Source organism: Eptatretus burgeri, chromosome 1, assembly GCF_056783735.1.
Source record: "Eptatretus burgeri isolate ZD-2024b chromosome 1, Ebu_testis_v1, whole genome shotgun sequence".
Classification (NCBI taxonomy): Eukaryota; Metazoa; Chordata; class Myxini; order Myxiniformes; family Myxinidae; genus Eptatretus; species Eptatretus burgeri.
Window position 1 is genome coordinate 74,246,627 of NC_140961.1, and position 12,340 is coordinate 74,258,966.

The 12,340-nt window shown below is 40.6% G+C and overlaps 1 protein-coding gene across 7 annotated transcripts in view; it reads left to right on the plus strand.

Moving 5' to 3' along the window:
- Positions 1–12,340, plus strand: part of LOC147034757 (glutamate receptor ionotropic, kainate 2-like) — a 186,191-nt gene that overhangs the window by 106,706 nt on the left and 67,145 nt on the right. Inside the window, exons 1-2 of one of the 7 annotated variants that reach the window (XM_085888314.1) lie at positions 7,938–8,225; positions 9,838–10,003. The exons of 4 other annotated variants lie outside the window; for them this stretch is intronic. In XM_085888314.1, coding sequence (XP_085744440.1) covers positions 9,910–10,003 — 94 coding nt within the window. In that variant the 5' untranslated portion in view covers positions 7,938–8,225; positions 9,838–9,909. Of the gene's footprint in view, positions 1–7,937; positions 8,226–9,657; positions 10,004–12,340 lie in introns of those variants that run through there. 2 more of the 7 variants (XM_085888339.1, XM_085888322.1) reach the window with 2 other exon arrangements.

The window sequence follows — 12,340 nt, forward strand, 5'->3', positions numbered from 1 at the left end:
CGCGCCGATCGCCGAATGCTGAAAGCTAAGTAGTTCTTATGCTATCATTCTTTTGCGCCTCCTGCCACGCTGTATCGAACGATTTCATTCCTTCTGTTATATGTAAAGGTGCTTATCACAATAATAACAAGATTTTTACATTTCAAATATTAAGTACGCTTTTTAATTGTTTTTCAACTGAAAAAGCATAAATTGCATATTTTAACATTAGTGTACTCATTTGCTTCACCACACGAGCTGTATTGAAGGATTTCACTTGCTTATTTACAGCAAGCGAGGAAAAGCATGTGGCACAACAAAGGTTTATTGGGTATGTAACACAGGGAAAGAGGAGAGGGGTGTGGGGGGGGGGGGTGTGACAATTATACAAGCAACTTAAGGCCCGGTCACACCTTGACGTTTTAGCCAGCGATGGCAACGTATTAAAATGTATGTAAAACGCTGGCTGACGTTGAACTTTTGATGTTTTTTTTTAAGATTCGGACGTATTCATAACGAGTTGGTCGTATGCATAACATATTAGTAATGGACACAGAACGTTTCGTTGTGTTATAGATAACTTATACCAACGAATGCTGAACCTGTTGTCGGCCTACACAACCGATGCCCAACGATAGTCTAACTTCGGCATAGCGCGTTGCACGCATCGCCGACGATGTCGTGACGTAGCCTATTAAAAGGCTGACGCACAACGATTCGAATCATAACTGCCGTAGAAATGGAAGTGTCAACATCGCGGTCACACCTTGGCGATCTTGCCAGCGTATGCCGACCTAAGAAAAATGTGTCTAAAACGTTGGGGCACGTCAAATACGGTATGAGTAAGTTTGGTATACGTGAGTACAACGCTAAAGTACGCTATCATACGTCGTAGTAAGTAGAGTACGTCAAGAAATTTTAAACATGTTCAAAATTTTACGACGTACTCGGCGTATGACACACGTTCCGCATGCGATGGGGATAAGTTTTACACACGATATGTGGACGCTTACACACGTCCAAAAACACTACTTATAAGCTACTCATAAGTCGAAACACGTCGCGGTAATGTCTTTTTTACGCGAAACATTTCTAACTTATGTTTGACGTGCTTTGAACCAATTCTTTACATAGTCCCAACACACATCGACGTATGTAGACGTATTCCAATGACGTCTTCCGGTCGACAAAAAAAATAAATGAACGTGTTTCTAGGTTACAACTGCCATATAAAGACGTGTTCCCAGCGGTTTTGGGAATTGGTATATAAAAATGCTGCTCATAAAAGGGGAACCCAACAGTGTTTTCGAGTTCCTTTTTGAGTCGATGTCCATGTCAGCAGTATCAGTATCAGTATCAGTATCAGTATTAGTATTAGTATTAGTAGTAGTTTGTTCATGTTGGCAGTAGTAGGTGAGTGTGAGGGGGAGGGTGTGGGTTATGATGGATCGTCCTTGCGTCCGCGTGTCCACGGGTAGGTTCATAGGCTGCCACTCAACGATTTAAATGGCTGCATCTCCACTATTGAAAGTAGACGCTTGCGCTCAACAATTGGATTTTTTTTTACACGCAACGACTTTTAAACGGTACCACTCAGCTATTTTCATTGTTTACAATGAACGATTTAAATTGCTGTCACTCGCCTTTGTTTTTTGATGCTGGGGTTTGGAAATTTTAATCGTTTCTATTGAACGTGTTAAATCGCTCAAACCCCACTATTGAAAGTAGATGCTTGCGCTCAACAATTGGATTTTTTTTACACTCAACGACTTTTAAACGGTACCACTCAACTATTTTCATTGTTTACAATGAACGATTTTAATTGCTGTCACTCGCCTTTGTTTTTTGACGCTGGGGTTTTGAAATTTGAAGCGTTTCTTCTGAACGTGTTAAAACGCTCAAACTCGACTATTTTAAATAGACGCTGCCGATGGACAATTGGAATCATAGCCAAGCTAGACATCGAAGTGTGAACATCCTCGTCATGCCGAAGAAAAGTTTGAAGAATGCTGCAAATAAGTGTCCTGGCCGTGGCCGTGGACGCTGACGCAAGGACGATCCATTATACCGACGTCTTTCAGCCTATGAGTAACTTAAAAGTAACGTCTGTCGACGTGTGGCAACGATCGCGTAACGTGCCAACAACACGTTAATCATAGGTAGGAAATAAGTTTCGGGTACTCGAAACACTACCTCGGCGTGTCTCAACTTATGATTAACTTACAAGTAGCATGTGTTGACGTCTGTCAACGATCGCAGACCGTGCCTACAACTTGTGGCCAGCGTAGCGGAACGTGTGAGTCATACGCCGGCATACGTCGTGAAATTTCAAGCATGAAAAAATTTGAGGACAACCGAAAAGTACAACGTTTAAAGCCAACGTACAACGACGTATGGCAGTGTTTTTCAGCGTGCTCTCAATGTTATCAAAACTTACCCATAACGTATTCAACGTGTGCCAGCGTTTTAGAAAAAAAATTCAAAAATCGGCATACGTTGGCTAAAACGTCAAGGTCTGACCGGGCCTTTAGCCAGCAATGGCAACGTATAAAAATGTATGTAAAACGTTGGCGTACGCTGAAATTTTGATGTTTTTTTTTTAAAGTTTTGGTCGTATTCATAACATGTTGGTCGTATGCATAACGTATTAGTAACGGGCACAGAACGTTTTGTTGTGTTAAAGATAACTTATACCAACGAATGCTTAGCCTGTTGTCGGCATTCACAACCTATGCCCAACGATAGTTTAACTTAGGCATAGCACGCTACACGTATCGCCGACGAACTCGTGGCGTAGCCTATTAAAAAGCTGCCGCTTGCCGATTTAAATCATAACCGCCTGAAGATTGGAAGTGTCAACCACGCAGTCACACCTTGACGATTTAGCCAGCGTATGCCGACCTATGAAAAATTTGCCGAACCAAGCTGGCACACGTCGAATACGTCACGGGTAAGTTGTGTATACGTTAAGAGCATGCTAAAAACGATGAAGTATGCTGTCATATTTCGTGGTACGTCTGTACGTCGTGAAATTTCAAGCATGCTGAAAATTTTACGACGTACTCGCCGTATGGCTCACACGTTCCGCTACGCTGGGAATAAGTTGTAGGTACGATATGCGATCGTTGACACACGTCGACACAAGTTCCTTGTAAGTTACTCATAAGTCGAAACACGTCGAGGTAATGTTTAGCATTTTCTCCGTCAAGGCACATTTTCTTTTTTTCTCCTTGGCTCCGTGAAAGCACGTGACGAAATATCTGAAGTTGTTGTTGTTGTTGTTTTTTTATTATTTTTTTTTTTAGTCTATCACGAATTTTAAAATATATTCGGACATTTGCTTTTAAGTTTCGACGTCAACATGACAATATCCTCAAACAGAAAATATTCACAGAGGAGGAACTAAAAATAAGACATGAGCAAACTGAAGAGGCAATCGGACGTGACGTAATGGCACGTGACGAAATATCGGAAGTTATTGTTTTTTTTTTTTAACGCTGCCAATATGCCATTATACGGTAGCTGTAAATTAGAAACACGTTCAGTAAGTTCTGTGGTCGTCCGGAAGACGTCAATCAAATACGTCTACATACGTCAATATGCGTTGGAGGTACGTTACACATAGGTTCAAAGCACATTACTCATAGGTTAGAAAAAAGTTTTGGGTACGCTAAGCATTACCTCGACGTGTTTTGACTTATGAGTAACTTACAAGTAACGTGCCTCGACGTGTCAACGATCGCATAACGTGCCTCAATGTGTGTCAACGATCGTGTAACGTGCCTCGATGTGTGTCAACGATCGTGTAACGTGCCTACAACACGTTACTCATAGGTTATGAATAAGTTTCGGGTACGCTAATCATTACCTCGATGTGTTTCGACTTATGAGTAACTTACAATTAACGTGTGTCGACATGTGTCAACGATCGCATAACGTGCCTACAACTAATGGCCAGCGTAGCGGAACGTGTGAGTCATACGCTGGCATACGTCGTAAAATTTCAAGCATGCTAAAATTTGAGGACAACCGCAAAGTACAACGATGAAAGCCAGCGTTCTACGACGTATAGCAGTGTTTTTCAGCATGCTCTTAACGTATACAAAACTTATCCATAACATATTTGACGCATGCCAGCATTTTAGACAAATTTTTCATAAGTCGGCATACGCTGGCTAAATCGTCAAGGTGTGACAGTGCCTTATGGTGTGTTGGAACGACCCCTCTCGACTCTGGATCTGTATTCGTCTAATTTTCTGTGCCAAACCTTGCCTTGTGGTGTTGAATTATCGAATTTGTGTCCCAGGTAAAGTTCAGCCTATTCGTGTATGTTGGGTTGTTGATACTTAACATGCTAGTATGTGCCCATACGTGCGTGGCCGTACTTGCAAAAAATAAAAAAACTTTCAAACCGCGTGCCAGAAACAACAACCACACAGGCCATTCATTCGCTCTCGCGTGCCGGTACGTGCGTGGCCGTACGTCCAAAAAAAAACAAAACTTTCAAACAGCCACACAGGCCATTCCTTCGGTCTCGTAAACGACGACTGGATTGGGGCATTGTGTTTATCTATAAATGCGCATAAGAAATCGAGAAATTATTACAATACAGTAAGTCATCACTATCCGGAAGTAGTGCTTGCCCGTACAGAATGTTCACATGCATTCCACCAATAATTATCGCTTGCATTGAAGTAACAACTGCTGTGATACACACACAGAGTTAATTAAAATCCAAATTCAAATCAAGCTTACCTCCCTGTCTTTGTGAGCCATGACATTCGCTGCCATTGACCACTGCCACTCTTACGCCACGGTAACTAGGGCGCCCTTTCCCTATCGGCCATGCCGACGCAGCAACGTGTCCTGTCATTGGTTTGGTAAATAAATGGCCATAACTTGGGAAGCACTTGTCCGATTAATATCAAACCTTGAAAAGGCACATACTCAGGTCCCCAGCAATATACCTGGCAAGTTTCAATTAGATCGGACCAGTGGTTGTTGAGAAACAGCGGTCACAGACACACACACACACACACACACACACACACACACACACACACACACACACACACACACACACACACACACACACACACACACACCTTTCCTTAGTAACATCAGTTACCTTTCCTTAGTAACAAGAATATGTAGGCGTGGCCGATGGGGAAGAGAACCTCAGCCGTGTTCGCCATTACGGGTTACAACGTATGGACTTCCGGAAAGTGATGACTTCGTGTATTCTAATAATTTCTCGATTTCTTATGCGCATTTATAGATAAACACAATGCCTCAATCCAGTCGTCGTTTACGAGAGCGAAGGAACGGCCTGTGTGGTTGTTTGAAAGTTTTTTTTTTCTCTCTCTCTTTTCTCTTCTCTTTGTGTTTTTCCTTGCGATGACATTGCGAAAAGGCAAAATACGTTGGCGCTAATTTAATAATTGGCCATTAAAACGAAATTGCGAATAATCGTAACTGCGATATGCGAACTTCCGGGCCATGCACGTACGGGCACGCGAGAGCGAAGGAACGGCCTATGTGGTTGTTGTTTGTGGCTCGCCGTTTGAAAGTTTTTTTTTTTTAATTTTTTTTTGCACGTACGGCCACGCACGTACTAGTATATATAAATAATGTATGTATACGTGTATATATATATATATGTGTATATATGTGTATATATATATATATATACATATATATGTGTGTATATATAAATATATATATATATATATATATATTTATATATATATTTATATATATATATATATATATATATTTATATATATATTTATATATATATATTTTATATATATATATATATATATATATATATATATATATATATATATATATATATATATATATATATATATATATATATATATATATACAGTGGGGAGAACAAGTATTTGATACACTGCCGATTTTGCAGGTTTTCCCACTTACAAAGCACGTAGAGGTCTGTAATTTTTATCATGGGTACACTTCAACTGTGAAAGACGGAATCTGAAACAAAAATCCTGAAAATCACATTGTATGATTTTTAAATAATTAATTTGCATTTTATTGCATGAAATAAGTATTTGATACATCAGAAAAACAGAACTTAATATTTGGTACAGAAACCTTTGTTTGCAATTACAGAGATTGGACGTTTCCTGTAGTTCTTAACCAGGTTTGCACAGACTGCAGCAGGGATTTTGGCCCACTCCTCCATACAGATCTTCTCCAGATCCTTCAGGTTTATGGGCTGTCGCTGGGCAACACAGACTTTCAGCTCCCTCCAAAGATTTTCTATTGGGTTCAGGTCTGGAGATTGGCTCGGCCACTCCAGGACCTTGAGATGCTTCTTACGGAGCTACTCCTTAGTTGCCCTGGCTGTATGTTTCGGGTCATTGTCATGCTGGAAGACCTAGCCACGCCCCATCTTCAATGCTCTTATTGAGGGAAGGAGGTTGTTGGCCAAGATCTTGCGATACATGGCTCCATCCATCCTCCCCTCAATATGGTGCAGTCATCCTGTCCCCTTTGCAGAAAAGCATCCCCAAAGAATGATGTTTCCACCTCCATGCTTCACGGTTGGGATGGTGTTCTGAGGGTTGCACTCATGCTTCTTCTTCCTCCAAACATGGCAAGTGGAGTTTAAACCAAAAAGCTCCATTTTGGTCTCATCAGACCACATGACCTTCTCCCATTCCTCCTCTGGATCATCCAGATGGTCAATGGCAAACTTCAAACGGGCCTGGACATGCGCTGGCTTGAGCAGAGGGACCTTGCATGCGCTGCAGGATTTTAATCCATGACGGCGTAGTGTGTTACTTGTGGTTTTCTTTGATACTGTGGTCCCAGCTCTCTTCAGGTCATTGACCAGGTCCTGCCGTGTAGTTCTGGGCTGATCACTCACTTTTTCTCATGATCATTGAGGCTCCACGAGGTGAGATCTTGCATGGAGCCCCAGACCGAGGGAGATTGACTTATCTTGAACTTCTTCCATTTTCTAATAAATGCGCCAACAGTTGTTGCCTTCTGACCAAGCTGCTTGCCTATTGTCTTGTAGCCCATCCCAGCCTTGTGCAAGTCTACAATTTTATCCCTGATGTCCTTAGACAGCTCTCTGGTCTTGCCCATTGTGGAGAGGTTGGAGTCTGATTGATTGAGTGTGAACAGCTGTCTTTTATACAAATGAGTTCAAACAGGTGCAGTTATACAGGTAATGAGTGGAGAATGGGAGGGCTTCTTAAAGATGAAACTAACAGGTCTGTGAGAGCCAGAATTCTTACTGGTTGGTTGGTGATCAAATACTTATTTCACGCAATAAAATGCAAATTAATTATTTAAAAATCATACAATGTGATTTCAGGATTTTTGTTTTAGATTCCGTCTTTCACAGTTGAAGTGTACCCATGATAAAAATTACAGACATCTACGTGCTTTGTAAGTGGGAAAACCTGCAAAATCGGCAGTGTATCAAATACTTGTTCTCCCCACTGTATATATATATATATATATATATATATATATATATATATATATACATATACATACATACATACATATATATATATATCCATATAATGTGTGTGTATATATATATTTTATATATATATATATATATATATATATATATATATATATATATATATATATATACATTATATATACATACGAGCATATACCCATGCTCTGCACAGAGTTGCATGGGTGGCAAAAGGTGGATGAGGCATAATAGTTGATGTTATGGGAAGCTAGGGAGGGTGTCATCAGGGATGTGATGCACTATGGTTACCTTTCCTTAGTTTTCTAAAGGACCTCCCTGTAGATGACATTTTGGGTGAGTGTCTTGTTGCTGAATAGTCCTTGTGAGGAATTATTTTCCACTTTGATAGATATGTAGGAGTAACCTCTTGCACGTGAAAATGCAACAAATAGTTGGCCATGGGAGAACACAGGGGCTGGGAGGTATATTCCTAGTTTGTCAAATGTTTGGCCCTGGGATTTGTTTATGGTCATCGAGTATGCGAGTCTGACTGGAAATTGCATCCTCTGCAGTGTGACTGGAAGGTTGGCGTCTGATGGGGCAAGTTTAACATGATATAGGCCTAGCCCAAGACTGAACAGGAGCAGTGGAGGGTGACCGAGAATCAGAATGCAAATTTCAATGAACGGCACATTTTGGCGCACATCCAACGATTGAACACCGCTTGGACGCTTTAATTTGAAGATCACACACTCAAGACACAACACAGGTAACGATGGCGGTTGAGAAATGTCAAATCACGAGCAGACATTAACAGAAATAATATTTTTTTAAAATCAATCTTTACTTTATATACAATGCTTCTTGTGACATTTTTTGTGTCAAATTCACCTTCTGAGGTAGTCAGCATGTGCAGAAGAGGGTTTTACATTGCAGACGCTGTTTTCTAGGAGTGGCATTACGCCTCTCGGCGGTGACGGTCTGTCGACGACAGACGTAATGACGTCAGCGAATGACCGATGATGTCATGACGGAATGATGCCTCTCAGCGGTGACGTCACACGTCGCCATGCAAACGAACGTACAAATTAGAAAATCGCCCAAAATTCCCAAACCTGTCTGTCTGGCGCGATCTCACAAAGCCCATGCTCTTCATTAGACCACAGAACACCTGCATGTCGAAAGTGGCGACAATCCGTCTGGCAGTTTTGAAGGAGAAACGTCAAATTACACGCAGACGTTAACAGAAATAATATATCGATATACACATATATACATGCATTATATGGATATATATACACATATACATATAATATATATATATATATATATGTATATATATGTATATATATATATATATATATATATATATATATAGATATATATATATATATATATATATATATATGTATATATATATATGTATATATATATATATATATGTATATGTATATATATATATATATGTATATATATATATATATGTATATGTATATATGTATATATATATATGTATATGTATATATGTATATATGTATATATATATATATGTATATATATATATATATATATATATATATATATATATATATATATATATATATATATATATATATATATATATATATATATGTATATATATATGTATATATATATATATGTATATATATATATATATATATATATATATATATATATATATATATATATATATATATATATATGTAGCCTGGTGTTGGCTCAGTGGTTAGGGTGGCGGCTTGGGATCCGAGGGTCCTGAGTTCAAGCCTCGTTGCCCGCTGAATTAATTCACCAGGGGGTTGACTCAGCCTGCCATCCTTCCGAGGTCGGCAAAATGAGTACCAGCTTGCTGGGATGACCGAATCATTCAAGTATCCTGCGTCAGAGTGGCGACCTGTCCAGGATTGTGCCCAATAGCCAAGGAGACTGCTTCGGCAGCAACAACGCTCTGTACAGAGTATGGTCCCAATGGACATATATATATATATATATATATATATATATATATATATATATATATATATATATATATATATATATAATGATGCTTGGTCTCTTGCGGTTTCTGTGAAGTGTTGCCATTTGCTGTTGTTTGCAAGGGAGACTTGCAGAAGATTAATCAAACCCGTGAAAGACACCTTTGTTCAAGTGGTGTTGCATCCTGTGTCGAGATGTTTTGAGCAAATCATATTTTCCTTTGAGGACGAGGGCAAGCCCATGGTAATGAGACTGAGAAGCTGCAATTAACTGCAATACAGTCTGAGCATTGGCCTTACGGAGTATTGCTGCTCATAGGATATTGATTATCATGGGCGGATGGACAGTGACGTGTACTGATGCTGTGTGCCGTCCTGGCGCAGGCACTGGATTGAATTCCCTTGCTCTTGTCACGGCTCGTTATCAACCTGCTAAACTGTGAATTGGAAGCAATTATGGGAGGCACAGCTTGCAGTACTCTCCTGAATCTACTGATTTTGTTCCTATGTGCTTCTCGGGGCAGCGGTCATTGCAGGAATTCTACTTTGGGTATGTAAAGGCGGACGGACGCTCAGTTATATTGCTCGGTCTAATAACAAGTTTGAATTATCACCTGGCCCGAGCAATCATAATTTGCACACTTTTGGCATGAAGGAAAATGAGATTGGTATATCGTTAAGATGACATCATTTTTCATATAATATATGATATAGAGATTAATATATAGGCTACCAGATACATATGAAAATTGTTTTCAGGATAGTGTACACGAAACACATCTTCAAAAATGTATCTGAGGCCAAACATTAGGAAAATATAAACATAACTTGTGCCTGATAAAATTAGGGCGTGTGTGTGTTTTTGCGTGCGTGTGTGCGTGCAAGGTTTGATCAGGGCATGCATGGTAGGTTTCAGGGCGTGTACAGCCAGATTCAGAATTCACTTTGACAGATGGTGACAATCTGTCATTGAAAATGTGAAAATGACAGATGGTGGCTCTTGCCCCAGCTAAGTCTGGCTCTGCATGCTTGATTAAATTTATTCAGCTCCCTTAGGCTTGGCTTGGATTGGATCTGTTAAACGAAGTTAAGTGAACAGCAGCTTGGCTTGGTTAAATCCAGCCAGCCAGATGAAGTTCTGCTCTATTTGTTCAAATGAAGCTTGGCTCGGTTAAATGAAGCTTGGCGAGGTTAAATGAAGTTTGGCTTGGTTAAATCCAGCCATCCAGGTGAAGTTCTGCTCTATTTGTTCAAATGAAGCTTGGCAAGGTTAAATGAAGCTTGGCGAGGTTAAATCCAGCCAGCCAGATGAAGTTCTGCTCTATTTGTTCAAATGAAGCTTGGCTCGGTTAAATGAAGCTTGGCGAGGTTAAATGAAGTTTGGCTTGGTTAAATCCAGCCATCCAGGTGAAGTTCTGCTCTATTTGTTCAAATGAAGCTTGGCAAGGTTAAATGAAGCTTGGCGAGGTTAAATCCAGCCATCCAGGTGAAGTTCTGCTCTATTTGTTCAAATGAAGCTTGGCAAGGTTAAATGAAGCTTGGCGAGGTTAAATCCAGCCAGCCAGATGAAGTTCTGCTGTATTTGCTCAAATGAAGCTTGGCAAGGTTAAATGAAACAAGCTGAAACTCGGCTTGGTGAAATTAATTTTGCTGAACCGAGATATTGGTTAAATTACATTTGCTGAGCCTGGGTTCGGCTTCCTTAAATTAAGCTCGCTGAGGCTTGGTTAAATAAGGCTAGTCCAGCTGAGTCCTGATTGAGATAAATGAAGCCTGGCAGCAGAGATAAAACAAGAAAAAGAGCAATTAGAAATTGCAGACCTTCACCAGGACTTCGTTTGAGTGGTGTATTTTCATAGGTTTTTGGGTAAATCCAATATGACTGCCAAACCACGTGACATGATGTCATATGTGTGACCATTTTGTTCGTCATGGATAGGTGGTGATATGTGTAAAGTTTTATCTTCATCTGTTCAGCAGTTTCAGAGATGTTTGAAGGTTTAATATATATCTATATATTAATACTGAAGGACCAATTTTGTGCTCCTCCTAGCGGTCGCGTCACGTTTTTCTTGGTACTGTGACCTGGACTGAAAGAAACATGGAACTTGTAAGAGTGCATCGCACATAGTGGCAATTGTCAAACTTCAACTGTGAAGCAGAATAAACACTTTTCGTTGAGATGGGGGCAAGGAGTGAAGAGGCGGGGGCGGGGGGTGAAGAGGCAGGGGCGGGAGATGAAGAGACGGGGGCAGGGGATGAAGAGATGGGGGCAGGGAGTGAAGAGGCAGGGGGCAAGGTAAGCAAATTTTTGGGCAAAGGTAAGCAAATTGAAAGCGGGAGACAGGGGGAAATGGGGCGGAGGCTGGGTTGAATTAGGCAGAGTTGAGTGTGAGGGGGTGGACAGGGGGGTGGGGGCCGGGGGCAAGTGGGGCGGGGAATCAAAAGACGGGGGGCGGGGAGTGAAGAGGCGGGGCCGGGGTAATTACATTTTTGGGCGGGGGTAAGCAAATTGAATGGGGCAGGGGCGGGGGATGAGTAGGCGGGGGCAAGCACATCCTGTCCAGTCCATGTCCCTCGAGTGTGTGTGAGCTGGTGAGGGTGGTTGAATGAACGGAATCCGTCTGTGACGGGGTTTCAGCTAGTATAAATATATATGGCTGCTGAAACACGTGACTGATGACGTCATTAAAAAAAATTGTAGACCATTTTATCCCGAGATGACCCTCAAAAATTTTCCTACTGATCGGATGTAGCGTTCTACAATTACAATTATGACGTCATAACAAAGGAACCTATGATATCATAAAAATATCACACTTATTTACCATGAGGAGTACTTGCTGTTTGCCAAGTTTCAATTTTTTCCTTGTTACGGTTTCAGAGA